General features: G+C 46.0%; 1 protein-coding gene across 1 annotated transcript in view; it reads right to left on the bottom strand.

Moving 5' to 3' along the window:
• Positions 1 to 23,748, bottom strand: part of PRKCH (protein kinase C, eta) — a gene marked incomplete at its 5' end in the record, with an annotated part of 122,584 nt that overhangs the window by 20,497 nt on the left and 78,339 nt on the right. The window contains 2 exons of the mRNA XM_010283670.1: positions 238 to 426; positions 1,367 to 1,505. Coding sequence (XP_010281972.1) covers positions 238 to 426; positions 1,367 to 1,505 — 328 coding nt within the window. The remainder of the gene's footprint in view (positions 1 to 237; positions 427 to 1,366; positions 1,506 to 23,748) is intronic.

The following is a 23,748-nucleotide window of genomic DNA, read 5'->3' as shown; positions in this document are numbered from 1 at the left end:
GCCGTTTTTGCCTGCCAAGTTGGCGGCTGAACCATATAAAGGACATAACTATGCAAACAAGTCTAAGTGTGGCAGGATTTTTTTTTTTTGTTTACCCTTCAATCCAAGATAAGAAAAGGGTCAGGGTCAGGGTAACCACGATTTCTGAGTGCCCACACCCCAGCCCTGTTTTCTTTTCCTAGATTTAGGCTGAAGAAACCCAGGACAGAGAGCACGCAAATGGCCAAGGGAACTCACCGCTTTGAGGATTGCCACTGCATCCTGCTGGAGCCATGTTGGATAGACCACTTCGTCGTTCAGAATGGCCTCGAAGAGGTCATCCTCATTCTCTGCCTCGAAGGGCGCGTGGCCGCACAGCATCTCGTACAGCAGCACGCCCATAGCCCACCAGTCTACGTCAGGGCCATAAAGCATCTCCTGCAGGATCTGAAGAAGGGATAGGAAAGAAGTATCAATCCTGAAGCTTCTTAAACTGAGCAAGGGAGTGAAAACGATTTGGAAACATTAACACAGAAGTTCTCGCTATGTCCTAACAGCACACTCTGCGAGGCTGGCTGTATGTCCAGGTGATCTCAAGGTGGGATCAGCACAAAGGTACATCAGATGCATTAAACAAGGGCTGACTAGCTTGGCTGCTCACAGGGTCACCTGGGAAACAAGCCCTGAGAAATGATGCTAGGGCTTAGCAGGAGGAGAAGGGGCATTTCAGTAAAACTCGCTGAGCCTCAGAAGTGGCAGAGCAGCCATGTGTGCGGGTTGACATCACTTTTTCCTTGTCCCTGGGAAGGAAATGCTTACCCGGCTCCAACGGCAAGGCTTTCAGCTGGAGAGGGGAAGGAGCATGAGTGTGTGAGAAAGGCACAAACATCAACCACAGACAAAAATTCAACTGTGTTGAAGAAGGATCTGAAACCCTCTCAGAACATCTGCAGCATGTGCAGGGCAGCTGTTCCTTAAAGAGGTGTTTATTAATTTTGTAGTGAGATTGGGGAATGACAAGGAATGGGAGGAGGCAGAAAAAGGAACTGGGAAACAAGGGAGAATTTAATCTCCTTTCAAATCAAACTGGGCCTGTATCTGCATGTGCCTCTCAAGATTTTTGCAGCTGTGCCTCCATTTTTCACCTCATGTTTCCTAAAGAAAAATATAGGCTTACCTTGGTGCCTACAGCAGCCTGAAGGTTTACTCATACTTTGCTTGCACAAGGGACTGATAATACAAGCATACATCTAGGAGGAAACTTTGCACCTAGCAGTCAAATAAGGTGCAGCTAAAGACATCAGAGAGGACACTTGCTGTTCCAAAGCTAACCTACGCTTTTTGTATTGTAACCAGGTTTTCCTGGCCAAAGAAATGTTTCCTATACCTCTGGAGCGATGTAGTCTGGTGTACCACAGAAGGTGGCTGTGGTAATGCCATCGTGAATGCCCTCTTTGCACATTCCAAAGTCTGCCAGCTTGCAGTGACCCTCGTAGTCCAGTAGCACGTTGTCCAGCTTCAAGTCCCTGCAAATAGAATCGTTCACCGAGTTGCTACGTGCTTGCAGCAGCCCCAGCACAAATGGAGTCCTAGGCTTCAGAAGCTTAACCTGTAAACTGGACAAGCCTCATCATCATAAAAAAATAAACAGAAGTCATGCAGGGGAGGGTTTCTTTTGCTTCATCTGTTACAAAAGGGAGGGAGGAACAAACATCATTCTGCCGAACTGCATTTAGTATGGGCAGGTGCTATAAGAGTTCTCCCACATGGCTCTCCAAACACACCACAAGCCTGGCTGGCAGAGCTCCTGCTCATTTAGCTCTGGGACTCACTGGAGCAGAGGTTGCCAGAGCTGTCAAGTTGCGTAATGATGTTATGATGCAGCAAAACGCACTGCACTCTGATTCAGCAGAGTGCCGTGCTGGGAGCACGCAGCCAAAGCTGGGGAGATCTGTGAAGCCTCTTCAGAGGGGGACCAGATTCCCTCTTCTCCTGAGGTGTGGGAGGTTAAGTCCCAGACTTCCCTGATTTGGGGCAAGCCTCACTGATAAACCCCACCTGGAACATTATCCAAGCTGAAATGAAAAGAAACTCCCTGCCAACACCATGCCACGTGGGCAGGGTGAATCTTCAGCCAGTATGGGATGCCTCCACCATAAGGCAAAGTCTTAAAGCCCTTCCAGGTGCATCGATTCCAGCACGACAGCACTAATGTAAGTGAATGTCCCCTGTTAGTGGTCACTGGGGTGGGGACCTCCCTGCCACTGTCACAAGAGACCTGCAGCCAAACACCATGCTGTACAAGCTGCAGAAAGGCACATTTTCCAATACGTCACCTCTAACAGCATGAGAGCTCCTCATCAAAAGCAGAGCTGCCAAAATGACAGAGCCCTAACAAAGCTTATCAGTTTGCCTGACCTTGAGATTGCCTGAGGGAATAGCCTGCAGCCAGCAGTGCCATCAGGAACATGACCAGAAAGCACGGGGTCATCTGCACACTTAGGCAATGCCTTCCTAAAATACATACCAGCTCGTAGCACCTCTGCTTTTCATCTGCCAGAAAAGCTCTAGGCACCATCACAGATGGAGGAAAGGAGCTATGATGGGAACTCTGTGCAGTACAAACAGGTTACAGTTCATTTGTTGAACCATCTCAGGTATTGGCCCAAGAGTTGCACAAAGCCCTCACAGCAGCTCTGAGGTAGGGAAGTGTTGCTGTCGCAGTTTTACTGAAGTGGAGGACATCTTATAGGCCTAGACAAAGCCACTTTTGAAGTCCTTCAGATGCCCAGATAAGGATCAAATAACTAAATACACCTGAGGGTCCCAGGGCCCCTTTATGAAATCCATGCTGGAACTTGATCCATTTTGCCCTCTGGTTGGACGTCTATTTCCCTGGGAAGGGGGAGCAATGAGGAGGGTGGTAACATAGGTGGTGGCATATCTGTATCAATATGAAAACCTATGGGAGAGCTGAAATCTGAATTCAGCTTGATCCTGTTCATTATCCGTCTATGATCTTAAAGTGAAAATCAGGTGGTTGATTGCTCTGTTTTGCATTGGCATTTCTACAGCCCATACCACCACCAAAAGCCTCTCTGGAGCTTGAGACAGCTCTCCCGCAACTTCACTGTTGCAGTGAAAAGATCAGTGACACATTGTGCTAGACAATCAGAGCCACATCCTGTCCTAAAGAGATAAGAAAAAGTATTATTAGCCTCTTTTGAATGGATGGGAAAACGAGGGGTAGAGGTTAAGAAATCTGCCCATTTCCCCCAGAGCCAAGACTGAACACCAGCTTCCTGAATTCCAGCTCTGGCTCTGAATCACAAGATCATACATCCTCTCTCTCCAACTTTAACACAGCATGGCAACACAAGCCAGCAACAACCCCTCTGTAAGGATGCTGCCCTTCCCAGCAGGCCCACCAGCTATCCAGTGGTCAGTAAAATCTGGATGCCAAGGACAGTGCCCATACCTGTCTTATACTGTAGTGTTTGCTCTGGGTGGAATGCTCAGCAGAAGACACTTATTTTTCCCCTTCTGAGAATCAAAAATGTCTGCTAAGGCATGTGGGCAAAGGCTCGTCTTGGAAGGGCTTTAGGTGAGCACAGTGAGAGGTATTGTACATGCTTGCCCATGACAGTATGCCTTCAGCGGCAGTTTACAGCCAAAGCTCCTGTTGCTCTTCCCTGTGGTTCCTGGCAGAGCAGGGAAGCCCTCCGAGCATGAAGGCAGGCCTTGTTTCCAGGAATCTGCAATGATGTGGTTGAAATACACAGTTTATTCTTGACTCGGTTTTAAATGCAGCAAATACCTTTTTGGTCCTGGGCAGACCTGACTGTTGGGGGGTGCCCCTAAAGGTGCAACTGAAAAGGGACTTTCGGTGAACCTGCTTGGAGATCCCCCTTCCAAACCTCCCCTCACTCCCCAAAACATCCGCCACGTCCTGGCATGCTTTGGGAATACCCCAAAATATACCTTCCTTAAACCTGAGCCAACAGAAACCGTCACGTACATTGAGAGAGCAGGTTACAGTCCCTCATGGAGAGCCTGAGGGAAGAAGCAAGATGCAGCTACGAGGCAGGGCCAGCTTTGCAGACCAAATCACCAGCCACTCCGCTGCTTCTCAGCCTCTGCCCCACAGGACATGCTGCAGAAAGCCTGAAATCCCTGCTAGCTCTATAATGCACAATGCTCATCATCAAGATGGCAGGAGCTTCTGCAGGTGCAAGAGCACTCTGTGCTTGCTGCGTCCTCCCAGAAGCACCTCTATATATGCAATTGCCATTAAATTTAAACCATCTGCCCCTTGCTGAGCAAGTACAGTTTTAACCACACAAGGCAAACTTCCAGCCCTTTGGTTTCTCTACAATGCACGTTAAACCCATTAAGAGTGCCTGTTGTGTCCTCCTGCAGTTGGGATACTGCCTTCTCCTGACTTCCTTCCAGCAACATGAAGTTAAAAACTTGCATTTTCTATTTTCACATAACCTGTAATGTGACGTTAATCTGCTCTCGCTTGCTCAGGTGCTCTAGCTATGGGCAGATTATTTTAGAAGAGGACCTCCCATGACCAAAGATGACTTCTCAATGCTCTTCACTTGACAAGGCCACAGAAGATGGCCCCATGCATCCCTTTTGGAGCAGATCTCATGGCCCAGCACAGAGGCAGGCTCAGCCATGCAGCTGCTCTGGAGCCTGCTCTCTCAGGCCACCCTGTAAGACAATTCTCTAGAAAAGCTGTGGTTTGGTTTCACGTTTGAGCATTTGTCTCAAGCAATCCCAGCAGCTGTAAGCTCTGTACTCATAGCTTAATGTTGACAGGTCTCCCCATGTGTCAAACCCCATGAACCAGCACAGCCACGAGAGGAAAAACACTGACAGGTTTCTGAGATTTACAAGGAGCTCTTCATTTTTGCAGCAAGGATTCCGGGAAGCTGATGAAACTGGAAGTCATCCAGCTCAGAAAGCCCAAATCTACCTCATTTCCTTAATACTTGCATTTTCCATTCAATATTTTTAGCAGTTCAATGAAGCAATAACGGCAGAGAGGTTTTCTGAGGGCTGCATTTCTAAGGTCCTACTGAGGTTCTGCCTTTCACTGGCAAACCTTCACTGGAAAACAGGCTTCATCCTGGCTCAGAAAGGCAGCCTTTGTCCTCGCAGGCAGCTACGGCACATCGGCTTAACGGCCTCGGTTTAGTCTAGACCGAGAAGAAATGACAAAACGAGCTGCTTCAGTGTCACTTGCTGGAAGAAGTGTTATTTACACATCTGCCGCTTGAGTTTAACATTCATAAAAAAACCAAAATTACAATTGCAGATGATCCAGTCCTTTTCTGAAGCATTTGTCAAATACAATTTCCCTGCACCAGGGAGTTTTGCCAGTGAATAGGTGTTATACACATACCTGCCACTCGCTCTACTCCAATCATCTCACTCGTGATGTAGAAGCTGTATTTGAAAGGCTGAAGTTTTGGGGTTTTTTCCTGTTTTGGTTTTGCCACCCAGTGTTGTGATGACTGTACATGCAGTAAGGATCTTCTTCACAGTGGTAGAGGTGGCAGAAACTGGCTTTCTGCCTCAGTTCAAGGTTCTCCTAGGTTTGGTAATCCCAAAGGTCCAGTTTAAAGCTCATAAAAGCCTGGTGTTCCCATCTTGATGCAAATCATTTAGTCATGAAAGATGTAGGTACACAGCAGTGGGAGCTAACCACAAATACAGGTGCAACTAGTATAATCTTCCAGTCAAATGTTAAAAAAAAAAAAAAATATATATACACACACACTTAAAAATAAAATCTCCAAACATGGAATTAGCTAAATGAATAATTTGGGCATTTCTGAAAGGGAAAATTTTGCTTTTTCAAGTCTTCAGCATGCAAGGCCATTTCAACACTCTTTGGGAAACATCTTTGGGGTGAGCAAATGCGCATTCAAACCCCCTTTGCAAGCAGGGAGTAGATTTTGATTTTTCTCCACCTCTACTGCTGAAATAATTTTACTTCACAGAAATACTGAAATCTCCATCACGATGGAGAAAAATGTGTTTCTACTGCCTGCTCTGGCAGCCAAAGCAATACATGTTTCCAACTCGTGCTCCAATGAAACTGTAATTATTTTTTGCAAAATGAAGCAACTTCAACAGAGGAGAATGAAAGACGTACAACCTGTGGAATAGCACAGCTGGTAAGATACTTATCGAAGAGGTAGGATTTTTCAAGTTGGAGGCCTTGCTCCAAATACAGTGGACAACAGACTTAAACCAATATGTTGATTAAATAAGGAGGCAGATGGAGGCCTCAGTTTTATGTAAAGCCCTAAATACTCATGTGAAGCTAATATCGTTTCCCATTTTCCTTTGCATTCATTAATAATATCCAAACCAAAGTATTTTATTTTACTTGAAACCAACACTCTCTTGCGTTGCAAAAAAATACTGTTGCTTTTAAAAAGCCCAAAAAATTATTTTGGGCCCACAAAATCTGAAACAATTTTCTATCTTTCCTTCCACACCAAATTTTGGAGACTCAGTTACCAAACTCAAAGCAAATAATTATTTTCACAATTCCATTCCCACTGGCTTTGGACTAGAGACCTCCACGTTTTGTTCCCAGGGTTTCATACCATTTGGGGAATTAAGGCTATTTCCAATCCTGTGTGCCTTGGGTTGTAGAGAACTCGCTTTAAAATTCCTTCACAGAAAATGGTTCACATCTCCCACATTTTTCTAATAACAATATAACATTCTTTATTTTTATGGTCAAGTAGGTTTTTATAACCAGAAACACATATTCTCACAGCATCAAGGAAGAGTTAAGCAAATTTCCTAAGCAGTGGTAGAGCTGAGTGTCAGCAGGCAGCAGTAAATACGGGCTAAAGAAGACTCCTGCAATATATTCCACCAGAGCAAAGACATAAAAGCCCAGGCTGAGTGGCTGATACTTGCTCAGTTGCTACCACATTTTTAGGGTAGGGGGAAAATACTGAAATCACAAATGAAAAGCCAGGTTACTGGCCTTTGAAAAAGGAAGCCACAAAGGAGAGATCAGAAACAGATCCAGCTGCACCAAGCTGGAGAAAAACAGTTTGAAATCCTGAGTTTTGATTGCCAAATAAAAAGACGAGCTGTTGCTCCCTCCCAGCCTCAGAGGCTTCCTCTAATTCAACTCCTGTCACACTTGAAAGGGGAAAATCAGCATAGCTGGAGCTGTGCTTACAGAGGGTACCCTCCTGGGCGCAGAACCAAGCGAAGAACCAGAGGTAAGGCTCGGCGCTGTTACACAGCATATAACCAGCGTGTAGCCATTTACATACAGCACTGCTTGGGGCTGACATGCCAAGATGGAAAGTGTTCCTTTATGCACCCATAGCTTCACAGCAGAATTCCTACAATCCTATGGGATTTAGTTTGTGCGCTCCATCCTTCCTGGCACTGCACAAAGTAATGTGGAAATACAGCGCAGGGACTGCAAAAATGCAACTTCAACTCTTGTTTTCTTGAAAAATGTTCTCTTGGGTAAAGAAAACATTTTTTCTAGTTTCCAAACAACTTCTGGAGGTGCAAACACATTCAGACCACCAGTGTGCACACGGACAGCCTGGCTGCGCAGGTGTACTGAAACGTGCAGTGCAACGCAATGGGACAGAAATGAAGATCTCTCCAGACATCTGTAATTCATAATCACCAGAAAGTAGGAATGAAACATAGCAAGGTGCCCTGCTGCACTGTCCTAAACACCAGGAGCTGTTTTCAAAAAGCTGACCACGCCTAAGTGTTTAGGGACCGTAAGCACAGCCACAGCAACTCCAGACTGAACTTCAGCATTTCTCAGAAACAAAGCAAAAGCAGAAATGTGACATAATGATTCAAGAATCCAACTCAGACCCAGGATAAGTGGTACGAGCAAGTGAAACTCTACTGAAAATTAACACTCATTGCTAGGCCGTATAATAGCAGACAGGCGCCTGTCCTTGCTGGTTGCTTCATGCAGCTGTGGGAGGCAGAGGAAGCTTATGGGGAAAGTCAATCCCACAGGTATCTCAGTACATGAGCAGTTCTCCAGCCAGGAGCCCAGCACAATTCCTGAGGATTTTATGGTCTCATCCCACCATAGCACATCCTACAGACTCTGCAGAAGGCTGTGGAAGGGGAACATGGCAGAATATAACAGCCTCACGGCTTTTATCTGCTTCATGTAACCCACCCACACTGGCACGCAGAGGACAAAACTTTTGAAATGCTTTGCACCCATGTGTTAGGATAAAGGCGTGATGGATTACAGCCACCCAGCCTCCAAAGCAGGCTCCACCTCTCTTGCAGGCACCAGGAGATGGTAGAGAGTGATGCAATATGGACTCGTGTCCGGGGTCAGATACAATGCTAGAACGCATAGCTGAACTTCTCCGAAAACTCACACCAGAGCACATGGCCAAGGACTGCTCTGGAGGGCAAGGTCACGGGTGTTTGAATTTGTGCAAGACAGAGAAAGATCCTCATACCCATCTGCATCTGTGCTCTTCAGTATGTCCAAAGCACTCTCCATCAGTCTTATGCACTGACAGGGGTAAGTCTGATTAAGCTTTAAAACACATTCTTGCTCTGTTGCTTGGACTTCAGACTAAACTCTGATTGGCAACTTGTGTCCAGACATGGTCTGTTACTACATTTTAATCTTAAAGTCAAGCAGCCCTTCAAGCATAAAGACAAGTTTCTGCAAGCCATCTGCCTGGGTTAAAGCAGCACCATGGCTTTTTCGGTGGAGATGGGCTACAACCCAGCGCTGCTGGCTCCCCATCTGCCTGACCCCTTCCTGTTGGCAGGGTCTCTCTGAAAGCCGGTTCCCCAGACCACATCAGAGCATTGGTCCCCTCCCAGCGCTTCCCAGGCTGCCACTCCAGAGACGAAGCAGTGCCCAAGGCATTGACTTCTCTTACAGCAAAGGAGCTGGCATTACACAGGATCCAAGACCTTTCTGATGGTTTGAAGCTCCAGCAGTCCCACCTCCCCTCCCTCTGGGCACTTGAGAAAAGCGTCTGTGGAAGCTAACGCAATTACCGAAATGATTTCATTGCTATTGAGATGAACAAGCATGATTCATCCTCCAGTTAAATTAGAGTGGTAGGCTAAAGTATACAGGCATAGACTAAAAAAAAAAAATCCTCGGCATACCACAATAGATAATCACAAAGCTTCCACCACGTTAGCGGGTCTGAACCCGAGCGGTACAAATCCGATGGGACCCAATGGGTGCCCAGAGACCCTTCAGGATCAGGCACACCTACAAGCTTCCCCTTTATTATGTGCACAGCAGCTGTAAGAGAGCTAATGACAGTTTCCAAAGGCAGCTTTACAAGGGCAAAAAGATACTCTTGTGAAATGGGGCAGCTGAGAGCTGGAGCCATTACTGCTGAAACACAGACGCGTTGGAGATTGCTATGTTGGAGTAATCCCAAAGATGGTGCAATCCATATGTATTTATATATCCACATTTGTGTGTGTACATTTTTTTTATATATATGTCTATATAATATATGTATTATTTGCTGCACTTTTATGTGGGGCTCCAGTCAGAAAGGAGGAGTTATACTTGAGGTATTTCCCCGAATCCCAGAGCAAACGTCCTCCCATTTACTGCGGGAACGGGAGAGGTGGGCAGAAGAAGGCTTCGTGTCCAGCTCTTGGTATGCACGCCACGCACTCCCCCTCCAGATGAACCGCCAGCCTAGTCCTGTGATAGACTCCTCGGTCCCACTGGGCAGCGACACTGGAATTTGCTGGCCCTGAAACATCACTTGCTGAGTTGCTCCCAACAGAGCCTCTATTTTACCCTTGCCAGAAAAAGAGGGAAAGTTTTGGGAAAGAGAAAAAAAAAAACCAAACCACAATGCTTCTTTCTGCGAGTCCCCTTGCCTGAATTCTTCAGGAGTCGTACAGCAGACTTGAGACCCAAATGCATGAACAAGAATCAGATGTGGACTTACGACTGATTGTGCCAAGAGAGGTTAAAAAGCATAAGCCTGTTATGTCACCTTAACAAAAATAGACCAACATTGATTTGAAGCCTGATACAGAAATTACAATGAAATCAGGCTTGTGCCTGCAGTACAACACGGTCTCAAACTTCAAGATGGAGTGAAAGAGTTACCCAAGATTAACCATCATCAACTGCCTACCACCCATCGTAGAGCTGCTCTAAGGCTCTGTCCCCGCTCCAAGGTGTCGGGTAGGATCAGGGTTGGACTGTGTTGCTGAAAAGGCTCCTCTTTCCACCGGCACAGAGCGACACGTCCCCATTCACCACTGTGTGCCACTAAGCCTGCCCTGGGGGAATTAGACAGTAGCTCACACCAAAGCGACTCTGCTGTGTTCTCACTGCTAATCTCACAGCTGCCACGAAATCTACCCTCCCCACACTCAGAGTCTTAGGAGGAATGTTTCACTCCAGGAAATATCAAAGGAAAAACAATAATAAAATAAAGGTGGCCCTATCCATCACGATCACATGTGCATACTGCCTCTGGCAACAGCTTGGGCAGCAAACCAACCTATGCTAGTATTGGTAATGCCAGCAGAGCTTTGTGGGGAAGATGACTCTTCTGCATTGAACCCGTATGTCCAGTCAGGCAGAATTTTCCATATTCATCTGATATAGATAAGATGCACTTTACTCTGAGCCTGATCTTGATTCCAGGGAAATCAGCAAAAAAAGTCCTGTCAGGTTCAATAAATTTTGGATTAGGCCCTTCGAAAAAAATTACTTAGCCTTATTAATGCTCTGAATTACAGATCCAGATTTATAAAGCTAAGGCTATAGGCGCTAATCTCCTTTCTATAATGGAATGAACAAAGCTGAAGGCAAAAGTACTGTATTTTTAGATGGGATTTTTAAAAGCACTTTGCTTTGGCCTGTAGATTTCCACTGCCAAACTTACTATTAACTTTTGAAAAAGTAACACTTGGCCAGCATGCATGCTTTTGAAAATCTCGCCATCTGCACTGATTTTTCATGCACACGGCTAAAGAGCAATCTCCGCACTAGTGACATGTTGTGGGCACAAAACACAGAGGCATCTCAGTACTGAGCAGGAAGGGGTACTGCCTAGCCCCCCTGGAGCAAAGTTTAAATAGATTTCCTAGGAGATGACTGTCTTAAGAAACAGAGACCATCACTGATATAATTGATTCTGTTTTTTTCTAAGATTCTGGTGAACCTGTGGGCAAACAAAGTGCTTTCCTGACTGCTCTGATCTCTCTGCTTCTCACCACAACAATCACTTAAATAACAGCAGTGAAATCAGATGGAACAGGTATTTGTAGGAGCCTAGCAAATGGGTCATTATCCCAAGATTTAGCTTCTCATTTCATGTGGATTACTGTTGCTATTCACTCATTACAGGTGATTCACCCAGGGCTGCATGAAGCCCAAGTAACCTGGATAAGCAGGGCAGAGCCAGGTGAAATTCCTGGCTGGGCATGCCAAGCTCTCTCCAATCCTGCTCCCACTTCTGGGGACTCCTCCCAAGCTGCCTGCGCACCGGAATCAGCGACATTGAGCTTTGTGTCAGGCCAACAGGGACAGACTAGACCTCATGTGCCACCTTGAATGCCGTATGAGCAGCAAACAGAACCCAAATTGCCCGTGAACACTGCTGGCCAGTATTGTCCCCATGTCACATCAGGTACTTAACCCACTAGCTTCCTGCTCCAGCTGGCAGAGGGAGACAGGTGCTTTCCCAAGGCAGTTCAGTCCCTCTGAAATTTGACTCACTAGCTGCCAAGGCTATCTAAGTTCCCAAATTAAGCACCTTAGCTAGTTGCCTGATCACAAGCAAAGCAGAAGTAACTTAGACCAGGAGTCAATCAATGCTCAGCTGACATGGCTACCATGCACAAAAAGCTGCCAACTCCCTTGTTGCTGTAATATATGAAACAAATGAATCAGAAAGTTAAAATAAGCCCTGTCTGAATTGACCCCATCTAGAAAAAGAATAAAAATGGGACCTAAATGAGGAAGGTCTGTCTTTACACTGCTCACCTCTTGAGTTTTTAGCCCACAGATCTGTCAAGTCCCTGCATGAGATTCACTGGAACCCAGCTGGCCTCTCCTCAGTCTGCGGCAGGTCACTTTGGCCTCTGTGACGTGGGACCATGGAGGAGGATACCCAGTGGCACTGTGTGTCTCTGTCTCTGGGAATATGATGAAGTCTGCTGGCATGACTCAGCTTTCTGCAGCACTGCGCTAAAAGGCCACTTTCCAGCATAAATATTACAGTCCTTCCCCTGATAAACAAGCCAGTTCGTCCATGGGCATCTACAGCCACATCCTTGCAACATGAGGAATCCGCACCCCTTTCCTTTCATCACTCAACACACAAAGTATCAACTCCAGGGGGAGAACTGGGAAGTATGTATAAGGGAGGAACCAGGGGTATTTTCAGGACAGGAATGGGAATAATGACTAACTTCAGCATGCAGCAAACTCCAGCTAAGATGGAAAATTGGGGGTGTTACCCACGAGTAGCATGTGCCTTTCAGTCGGCTGATTCAGAGTCAATTCATGCTGCGACTCGTGTGTGTTCACTCTTCTCTCCAGGACCAGGATGCCTTGCTTACTGCAGGGTACCTGAGACAACTGTTCTTACCTCGTCCTTTTTCAGGCCAACACCAGAGACTTCAGGACTCTTGGATTTTACTGTTTTAACTGGGGAAGATCTGAAGCTGTCAGGTCCCTCTCACTTACACAAGCCTTGACTAGATCCTTGAGTATAAATCCCTTGATTATAAATCCCTTTCTGCAGGAAGAAGACACCACAAATCCTCACTGAAATGTATATCTAATCTAGGGAGAGAAGAAACAACAAGCAAACCAGCCATAAATCTGTGCTGAGAGGTGTGATGACACCACATCAGATCAAAACTCAGAATTAAACACTTTGTATGTAAACCTCCCATGTTTACACAGGACAGAACTGCACAACAATACAAAAGTTAGTCAACTTGAAGGAAAGATGTTTTCCAAAAAGAAGTAGAGGTATAGTCAGGTGACATCTAAGTGCATTGGTTTATAGCTCATGTCCTCATCAGAGTTTAGCACATTCCACCTACAAGGCTGTATTTTTATTTTGTGGCAGGAAAGCAGTTCTTAATGTTATTGACAATTCCAGTGGATTCAATCATCAAGTACTTCAAACTCATCTACACAGTCAAGCACCACTTCTCTCAGACTGGGCTGCTGTTTTCAGATGCTCTCCCCATGAATAAATAATTGATTGAGAACTAATGGAAGACCACAGAGGCTCAGGGGAAGCAGAACAACTCTTTACTGCCCTGAGAAAAAGGAACAAAAAGGAACAAAAACTGAATTATTTTAAATTTAACATGCTGAAATGCATCACCCACAAAAGATATATTAAAGCTAATGAATTCCTGGCACTTTTCTGGATAGGCCGCACATAAGGAGCAATAGATGACCCGTGTCCTCTCTGCACTTCGGGGAGACCATACACGTGTTGTTTACCTGTCCCCCATTTCTGTCCTCAAGCAGACTTCGCAGTGCTTAAGTTTAGAAATACTTTACAAATACTTTGCAAACATCTTCATGATTTTGCATGAGAAATGAATTCCCGGTAGGGTTCTGAGAGCAGAGAACACTGCGTGGGGGATGGTGGTGCAGGTGCTGCAGCATACGTCGTGCTGGACTGCAACAGGAAAGCAACCACACCATGACATAGCAGCCACTTTCACATCAAGATTACAACCATGTGCATTGGGAATCAACTTTTAAACATAGGGTTACTTTCACTTCTCACCCCACAATGTCCCTGAGGTGACTTGGGAAGCACCACAGTGATATGAATGCAAACCCAGCTTGCTTCCTCAACACAATTCCTTAATTTTGTTACTACTGGTTTTGAATTTCTGCGTTTCCATCACGCACGGCTGTGTCTCTACAGCTATCCCTGCTACCTGGAACTCAACCCTTGGGCGTTTGGTTCCCTGCCCCCAGACCAAGTGCTTGCTGTCACTCCCGGCACCACCAGCAACCCTCACCATGGCTGGAATGACTCAAAACAGAAAATGCCCAACAAGACCACAACCCTTATCAACAGCCTCTCATTCCCCCACAGCAACCAAAGCATGCTCCCAGAGCGGCTCTGCCCAGACACAGAGCGGGTGCAGCTGACACGCAGTATGATGGTTGGATGCAGCAGGCTTTGCCCCAGAGCTAATCCAAGCTTCAGGGATCAGACACCTTCTGCTGCACAGCCCCAGACGAGCCTGCAATGGCGTATTTCTTTGCCAAGTGCTTTTCTATACCAGCTTTCTATCTCAAGGTGAAGTGCTCCACAACCCCACAGCTCTGGTGCCCACATGGCAGCTTCATACCACAGACGTCAGAGCTCCGGCACTAGTGACGCATCACTCAAACACGCAGTGACTTGCTGTTAAAGCCAGCAGCCAAGCAAGCAGAGCTCCCCTTTGTCCTTGGTTGCCCTGGGCAGCTGGAGCTTTTTCTGGCACCTGACTAGCAACCCTGTGGCTTTTACCTCATGTGCAGAAATGAGACAGAACATGGATTCAGGCTTAGTTTCTTCCTGCATCTTTAAAGGAAAGCATGCGGGTTTAGCACTGGCCACAGACACTAAGGTGCCAGCAGGGCTGCTTTTTATAAGCTAAAGACAGCAAGGAATCTCTGGTGATTTAAGCCTTCTCCTCCAGCAGCTTGGCCACATTGCTTTCCCACCTGAACCTGCCCTTCCACGCCCTGAGCCGTGCTTTTCAGGGCCGCAAGGGTGCTGCGTGCCGGGTAGGCACGGTGCCCTGCAGGGAGGTACTGCGATGGTGGGGGAATCCAGCGCTTCCCCATGTGCTACAACCAACCTCAGCAGCAAGAGGAAGGCCCTGTGTGTGGCACAGCTGCAGCCTTTGCCCTTGGCAGAGGACAGCACTTCACGTTACTTGTGTCACAAGTAGTCATAGGAACCGAGAGATCTCCTGGGTTGCTCTGGCTGAGCTGTGTCGTGGCTCTCTGTGGTGCTGCCGCAGGACTTCAGCTGGCCCCTGTCCTCCCTATCGCATCCCCTGCTTTTTGCCAAACATTTGCTTACCATCACGCAGTCCCCTGCACCGCGGCACTGTGCCCTTACACAGGCTGAGCCATTCCTAGGATCGAGTACCACTCATGAGCAAGATTGGAAAAATCTTCCCCCTCCCTCCGTGCGAGTCCTATATTGGTCTGTTGTTGGTATAAACCACAGATTACTTCATGACTTTCTGGCAGCCACAACCCACATCATCGGCCAGTGAGTGGGGTGGGTCATATACGCATGAGAGCGCCTGGGCGAAACCACAGAAGGGTTAACCCTGCGGGGGGCTGAGAGAAAACGCAGCCGGTACAGAGGGCTCTCAGAGGAGCCAGGGGCTGTGACTCACTGGGAGGGGCTGCACAAAAACAGGGCTTTCTGCGAGGCCCACAGGAATTTCTTTAGGGTGATTCTTCCCCCAGAGACAGGCGAAGAAAGGCGCCTCACCTTTCCCATCACGGAGCGGATCCAGTGACTGCTCTGCCAGGAGGGGAATCGCTATTGTCCGGCCAATTGTTTCCAGTCTGGCTAAAAATGGGATGACAGGAGACTAATTGCTTCACTGGAGAAAAAAATAAACAGTCTGGAGTGACCGATTTATTTTGTAGACTGTTGTTGTTTGGGTTTGTTTCCATCCTGGCTTAAAGAGCATTAATGACTTCAGTTGCAGGAGCATGGGGGGAGGAAAGCCATTAGGGTGAGAACATGAGCTGCACAGCCATCTCCTGCCCTGCACACACTTCAGCCCCAAACAACCTCTGCAGCCCTGCTGGCAACAGGGCATCGCGTCCATCTGTCCCTCCCTCCTTCCTCCTCCGGCCTGTCAGAATGAGGAAGGCATCTGAGACAAAGGGAAATGTTAAGTTTTCCTTTTTAATCTGTTTGACTGGAAGTGCCAGCCTTCCCACAGCTCAAATACTTCAGCATGTTAGCCATGCTTGACAGCATCTCCAGAAAAACTGTTGTCCCTTCTCAGTGGCAGGGAAACAAAGGGAAAACGTCCGAAAAGAGCGGATGCTCCAGAAGAAAGCAGTAGATCCCAAAGCCTGTAAAATAAAGTTTGTTTGGTTTGTTTGCTGAAGCCACACTGAAACTTCTGGTGTCCGGAGGGACAGAATGAAACCTAAAGCCAAGACACATAATTAATGTTGAAATGCTTCCTTACATAACAGCGCCTGGGACACAGCCACTCACTTGGCCAATGCTGCAAATGCCAACACAGGCCAAGAAAAAGCCTGCGAGCAAGCGAGCGATGCCCATGTCATTCCCAGTGGCTACAGGCATCCTCACATACTCAGTGTGGGCTTCAGGGAATTAGGGATCAGGAGCTTATGGGAATTATGTGCTCATATCTATAAGCCAACTTTGTTGAGGCACAGCCATCTCCTAACTGGATGCATCCTCCAGGGAACAGAACAGCTTGAACCACCCCAAACCAGAGCAAGGTCTCAATGAAGACAAAAGCAGAGCAAAGACTTGGAAATACTAGGAGCTTCCCTAGAGAAGAGGTGGAAAATTGCAGCACAAGTCTAGCTATAAGAAAGCGAAGAGAAAGAAGGGAAGGTTCTCAGTCAGCTACTTCAATTAACCTGTCCTAGACTTGACAGAACATGGAGATACCTGATACTCCATGCCACATTTAACTCATGCAGAGGTTAACAGCTAGGCCTCCAGAAGCCATACATAATTTGACATCCCCTCCCTTTCACATGCTCCCAGTCCAATGTCAGCCTACTGGATCATGGCAATAATTGGAATTTACTGTCTCACTTCCTGGCCAGCCGGGGTCCAGAGATGCCACCAGCTGATGCTGGGAAGCAGCATCCAACAGCTCTGGCAGAAACTTCTCCTGACTGCCCTGTGGCTTGGGGAAAGCCGCCAGTCCTGAAGGACCCCAAAGGCAGCTGTGCCTGGAGATGATGAGATGCAGTAAATACGGCAGACTGCAAGACAGTTTTCCATTAATTTTATCACACAAAATACCTGTCTTTCTCCCTGGGGCTTTCCCTGTCAGGGTAGTCACCAATTTCAGTGAGCAGGACAATTTCACTAGATCAAAAGAGTGTAGGGGGAAGTGCAACACAGAGACTCGCCACTCATGAATCAGACCAGCCCACTGGAGCTGCAGACATCTTGTGGCTTTAGAGGTTCGAAAGCCGGTCTCACTGACTGGTCTCTCTGATTCCTTTCCAAAACATTATGGTTTCCAACAAGAAGCACAAGTTAGTATTGCCTTTCTGAAAGTAGACAGGAAAGTGTGTTTCAAGTGGCTCAGTCACAGATAAAAACTAGCTGCTTAACAGATATGGTGCAATAAAGGCTTATTTGGACGTTTTCTCTTTGTGTAGTGATAGGGAAAAAATCATGATTTCAGGTATGACTTACACTAGTCCCATCTCAAACCTACCACCAACAGATCAGCTGCCATCGACCGGACATTACAACTTTGAAATTAACTCTGCAGTTCAAGGTGTGAGTTGGACTGACTGAAGCTTCGCTGGCTTGCTGCATCCCAAGCAGCACAAAGGACATGGAGAGCTGTAACCCTCCCTCGGGGGTCAGCCGTGGTCCCAAAAGAGACCCCAGCAGGAGCAGGACTGGCAGGACCAGCTCTTGCTCCACGCTCCATACTGATGCGAGGGTAGAGCAGTCGGGCAGTGCTGCACTTTGACCTTCGCAGTGGGTGGGCTGTCTCTTTGGGAGCTTGGCCAGCTGGCAAGCGCCAGCGAAGCTCCTTGGCTTTCTCATTTATCAAGGCTGGGCAGAGAAGCAAGAAATAGGAGCCAGCTGCCAAGATTTTTGCTCCCTTCTGTGCTCAGGCTGAAGGTAGAAATTCTGGCTGTAAAGCTGCTGTTTGGGCACCAGGTTTCAAACTAGTGATATGAGAAGTACTGAAATGGGGAGCTCCAGCCACAAAGAATGCTATAAAGGAAGAGGAAAAATTAAAGAGACGGTGCAGGCAATGGCAAAGGCTAAATAAGGTTATAAGATTGTGTCAAAATCCCCAAACTACAGATAAGCACACAATTCCTCAATCTATTGTAAAGACATACCAACAAACAGAAATACAAAGCACACTAATTCAGCTTTTAGGCACAAGACAAAGACACAGGACCTTGCTACATTTTCATACTCTGATAAATGTCAAAAGGAACGTAACCAGATCCAGAGAAGGGAGGAGAAAACCCAAGCCCTCACGCTAAATGTCACACACCAGCTCGGACTCTAACATAGGTGCCACAGAGCCTGCATGCTGAAACATGCTGCAGCCTTGCTAGAACAGCACACACAGGCTTATTTGAAAGCCCAGGAAGAGTTTGAAGGGATCACATCCTACCGCCCCTTATACCACACAGGTGTTGCACGTGGAACAATTTCCCCCTGCTACCTTGCACAGCTAAACCTGCTTTTCCCAATTCCTCCCCCTCCCCTTCCTTTTACAACACAATAAACAAAGAAGCCATGCCCCACTTGGGCAAGGCACCACGCCACTGCTGCCTTCCCCAAAACTGCATAGGTCAGAAATGGTTCAGATGCAAACATTCACATCCTTATCGGATGGACTTTGCCACAGCAGTATGCCTGGATTAGAGATCTAGCTAGTAAATAACATCTCCTAGCTGGAAATACTTTTCCTTATTCATGATCACTTCTCTACTGTGCTGCAGAGAGATTTGTGAAAGCGGCTCTAGATGTTAATAATAAATTGTGCTTGTGAAACTTTAATTGATTCAGAAGAAATAAGCTCAGAGTGTGGAGCATCTCTGTGGTTTTGAATATATCACACCTTGTACACAGTTGAGACTTGAAGGCTTGCTCCCGTTTCCATTGTTGTCAGCTGGAATACAGCCACCTGCTTTAGTGGAATAATAATCAGGTAATACAATTCTGAGACTAAATTGTGCCTTTAGGCACAGCCTCATAAAAGGGGAGGATCTCGATCCTATTAACAGCACAGGTATTATGACTCAGAGGCCAAATGATGAGTAATGCTTTCCCCTCGCTCCATGGGAATAGGCTTTGCCATCCGCATCCTGGCCTGCGCCGGCAGCTAACTACAAGCCCCAGCACCAGCTCGACTGGCGCGCAGAAGGCAGAAGCAAAGCCGTTCCCGCCATCTTGCCCAGGGTACCACCGGCAGAGAATGCAATTTTCTTCCACAGAACATTTGAATTGTAAACCGGACAACTATTTCTACAGTGTTATGATGTAACAGTTGACATTTTCTACTGCCTTATTATTTTTAGTTTATTTCTGTCTCATTACAGGCAGCTGATGACTCTGAACTAGAATCTAAAGACAAAGAGTTACAATTGCACTGCTGATATTAGAAGTTGCTGGGTGACTTTACAAAATTCCTCTCTTCGCATAAAACCAGAGTACCTACATGCTCACTGGCATAAAGAACAAACTCTAAACATTGGGATTATTGACCAAGGAAGCATCAGGCACTGATCTTGCTACAGCTAAAAGAATAAGACAAATTCTCCCTGGATAGCTACAGCAGTTGCTGCAGGCCAAGTATGTCAACAATACTGATTTTCTCATTGTCTCCCTTACATATATAGCAGCTTCACCCGCTGCAACATGTCATGTTGCAAGAAATCTTCAACCTCAGCAAATCAGAGGGAGAAGATGCAACAGCATTTTGTTGGTGTAATCCTTGTTTCAAAAAATTGCACAAAACATTTATTAAGGTTGACAGAGACCTTTTCCCGAGCTATATATATCAGCCTCCCTAATGCCAACTCAGGGGTCATATTCTCTGATGCTAATATTGAAAGCTTCCTGGGTACAAAGATCAACAAAATGATTGTATTAATGCCGGACAATTCTGGAGATCTCGGAGCAAACGTTTTCAAAATTGGGTCCTTAAAATCATAGGCCTGAACTCCCGTTAAAAGTCAGATGAGCAGTTCTGGCTAAAAAGGTAGCAATAATATTTAGGGGCAGTTTTAAAAAAATAAATTTCACATAACATCTTAAAACTTATTTCAATTTGTATTTTTTCTCCTTCTCATGACCCTTACATCTTTAAAAAGAGAATGAAGAGGGCAGAAAAGGCAGAAAAATGGTCTTTTTGTAGATAAGACTGTTTCTTAGTTTCAGAAGTTCTAACCTAAATAGTCCCAGGTGCTCTGAGACCTATAAGATTGAGTCTAATTCTGGGCTCCTTTCTTCAAGAACTTGGCTGTAATCATTACACGTAGCTATTTCTTAAATTGTACCTGCATGCTTTTGAATTGTGAAATGCCTCCGTAAGGATGTATTAGTCATGAAAAGACTGACAGAACACAAGTCATTTCTAGTCACCCCTCCACAGAGGAGCAGTATTCCTTATTGTTATTGCACCAGTACCAGAATTCCCAACTAACACCAAGCTCTCATTTCAAACGTTCAGTAAATGAGAGTCCATGCCTGTTAAGAGTGTAGTACACAAGTTATTACATGCAAACGTAACAGCTACACCAAAGGAGACGGGTGAAAGTACAAGGGACTTACATTTAGGTAAAGGCTATCCAGCCTTGGGGCAGGTGGATGAACTAGACAAACTCTTGAGGCCCCTTCAAGCTCTGGTTTTGAATGATTTATACACACGTATTATGTGCAGGGTTTGCAGGTTCCAAATCAATCCCTTTAAATAACCAAAAAGGAAAAGTAGACACTAGCAGAGCCAATAACTTCTGTAGGCTATTCAGTAGTCCTTAGTCATGTGGAAAGTTGCATTAAAGTTCACAGACTATATACAGTGGAGTCAATGGGGCACAGAGATCTGATATGTGGATCTCAAAATAGGACTGCTCTTCGTAAGCATAACTGTAAATCAGACCTAAACTGTCCTGCACAGTGACTGATTAAACATGACATGGAAACGTGAGAGGCTGGGTTTTTTTCTCTGCACTTTCCATTTGATCAAGTGCAGAGAAAAAACACTTTTTACAGCCCAGAGGCTGTAAAAGAGCCCAGCTCGCAAGCATGCCACAACCACATTTGAGTGGAAAATAATGTGGAAGATGCACTGTCTAGAAGCACAAATCAGTCTACATGAGCTGTTGACTGTCAGATAAGACTTTATATTTTCTAAAGCTGAATGAAGCACTTCCAGAGTCTCCAGCACGAAAATTTCTCTTCTGCTCTAAGCAGTGGTTGTAGGGACAGGGCTGTTGGTATGCTATTCTGTGCCAATTTGCAACTTAGCTGATTTGCTTCACTTGTTCACCGTAAAATTAGCTTATATATCATTCTTTCCACTGTTCTCATAACATAGCACATCCCTCATTTTGCCCTGCTTACATGTACCTACTCTTGTCTTCAGGGCCCCCATCCAGGAAAGCGCTGAGTCTAGGAGGTCTCCTGAATTGAGGTCTCAAAGCAAAAGGGACCATATCCCACAGCCGAGGTCATGGTGCCCCACAGAGCAGAGACTCACCCGCATTTTGGCACTGGCTGAGCTGCTTCCCCCCTTTTTTCTCAGATGCAAACAACATGCCTCTGCCCGCATATAGCCAAACCAGGGTGGAGAAGAGGGAGGCATCAAATACAGCAAAGACTACCCTATCTACAGATGCATCTACTGTAGCACATACAAGCAAGAAAAGTTTAAAACCACCTCATTTTAAAACAAAAGATTTATCTTTATTTGCTAAGAAGACAAAGCTATGCATAGCACCTAAGCAAACCAGTGATAATCCCTAGATAGCCCCTGCAGCCAGCCAGTGTGCCTTGCAGGGCACTGCTGGTATCAGTCACAGGTCCAGTTCGACTGCTAATTTACCTCCCTGGGGAAAGGCCCCTGACTTCAGGGGAAACAAGATCTGGCTCCAGATGTGAAAAAGGGCATGAAATGAGAATAAAAAAAAATCACCAGTTGCCAAAAAAAAAAAAAAAAAAAAGAAAAAAAGAAAAAAGAAAAACCACCAAAAAAACCAAAGAGAGAACATGAGGAATCCCATGTCTACAATATCTTGACCCATGGAAAAAGCAAACCACACACTAATAAGAGTTGCTCTGTTAACAGTGGCTCTATGAAATTAGGAAAGGCATTCAGCTTCTGTTTTCAGCATGTAATTTTTAATTGATTTTTCTGAAAGAAACTTCAGTGTTGTTTCAGTTAATACAAGTCTCTCCAGCAAAACCGGTCTCTGTAAAAGGTTTCATGTAAACCTTCCTCCAAGTGTCACAGGCATATTGTTTGAATTGGCAGGGAATTAACCCGTTGCAAACAACTCATTCTCTGTAAAAGCCAACAGCGACAAGACACACAGCTGCAGACCTGAGGGGTCTCCTACACTAAGGAAAGGTGATGATTTCAGAGACCTGGCCAGTATCCAGCAATCTTTCCAGATACCAGAGGAGACGGAGCTTTTCCCTGTTACACAGAGCACCACACAAATGAAGGCGATGCTTTCAGATAACACAAAGAAAAGTAAACACTTGCTGTTAAGCTGTTAATGAGCCTACCATATTTTCCTCAAGAGACAGTGTTCAGCCCCAAGGCAAGACCACGTTCTCATCTGGATAACTGCATAATTATCTTCTGCCTTCTAAAAGGACCATGCATCCTATTAAACACAGTCAAGTTATGGGACCTACTTAATAGTTTGCTGCCTTTTGCCTCAGTGGCTGATGCCACATCAGAGCGTGGGGACTCTGTGCACACCATCCCATGTTCAGAAATGGGACGCTGAGCATCGCTAGAAGGGCCAGTTGCATTAGAAATATCAATACAGACACAAAGGCAGTGGAATAAGCTAACTAGCACAAGCCCTCAGGATAAAAACAAGGTTCTTTGGCCAGCCAACAACCAGTCCTTCTCCCAAGCTCTCTAGCCCACCCTTTCAGCTTGTCTGGCTCTCGATCAGTTATGTTACCTCCATGCTACACTATTTAGACCCTTAATGATATATCTGCCATTGTGCTGTGCCAAGCAGTGAACTGGGTCATGTATCTCTCTCTACTATCCAACTCCATATCCAGGGATGGCAAAATCAGCATTGAAGTGCAGGGTGCAAAGGTGACACTGTTTCTGCTTCCAGATATAGCTGACCCATGGCTAGTTGAGGTATGTCACCATGTACTGCATGCTGTATCACCTCTGCAGGTAGCAGAGACGTGTTCTGAAAAGTGACCATCTCAGCCCATGCATGCTACCAGTGAGACACATTTGCAGAGGGAGAGGAAGAAGGTTTGTAGTAAAAATCAAGACCAGACCATTAGGTTGGGTTGATGGTTCCGTGTTGCCTGTAAAAAGGCTGTTATCCTCCTGAAATATAAAAAGTCTGCAGGGCAAAACCCTAGACCCCCTCCTCTGCCAATCCCCCCCCCCCAACTGAGTTCAAGAAAACATTTGCATTTGCCCTAATTACATAGGTAGATGCCTCTATTGAGGGACACCATGTAGGTGACCTTGGCAAGTAGACCCATCCACTAGCAAAGCTGTACATCAATCTATGGAAAGGTTTGAATTTGAGGGCAGCAGGGTAGACCAGCTATTCTTACAGTAATGCTACATGGAAGGAAAAGTCCTGCTTTTAAAATAAACCCTTATAATAATTTACTATCTCATTGGTTTTTAGAAGACTACAAGTGGACTAGCTTACTTGCATTGAGTACGCCACCATGCAGTCTAATTCCATGCTCAGATGTGCATGCTGATTTGTTTTGTTTCTGGCATGCAGAG

The sequence above is a fragment of the Phaethon lepturus genome, unplaced genomic scaffold (assembly GCF_000687285.1).
Source record: "Phaethon lepturus isolate BGI_N335 unplaced genomic scaffold, ASM68728v1 scaffold9633, whole genome shotgun sequence".
NCBI classification, from domain to species: domain Eukaryota; kingdom Metazoa; phylum Chordata; class Aves; order Phaethontiformes; family Phaethontidae; genus Phaethon; species Phaethon lepturus.
Note: the sequence above shows the minus strand (reverse complement) of the source record. Positions and strands in the feature narration are given on the sequence as shown.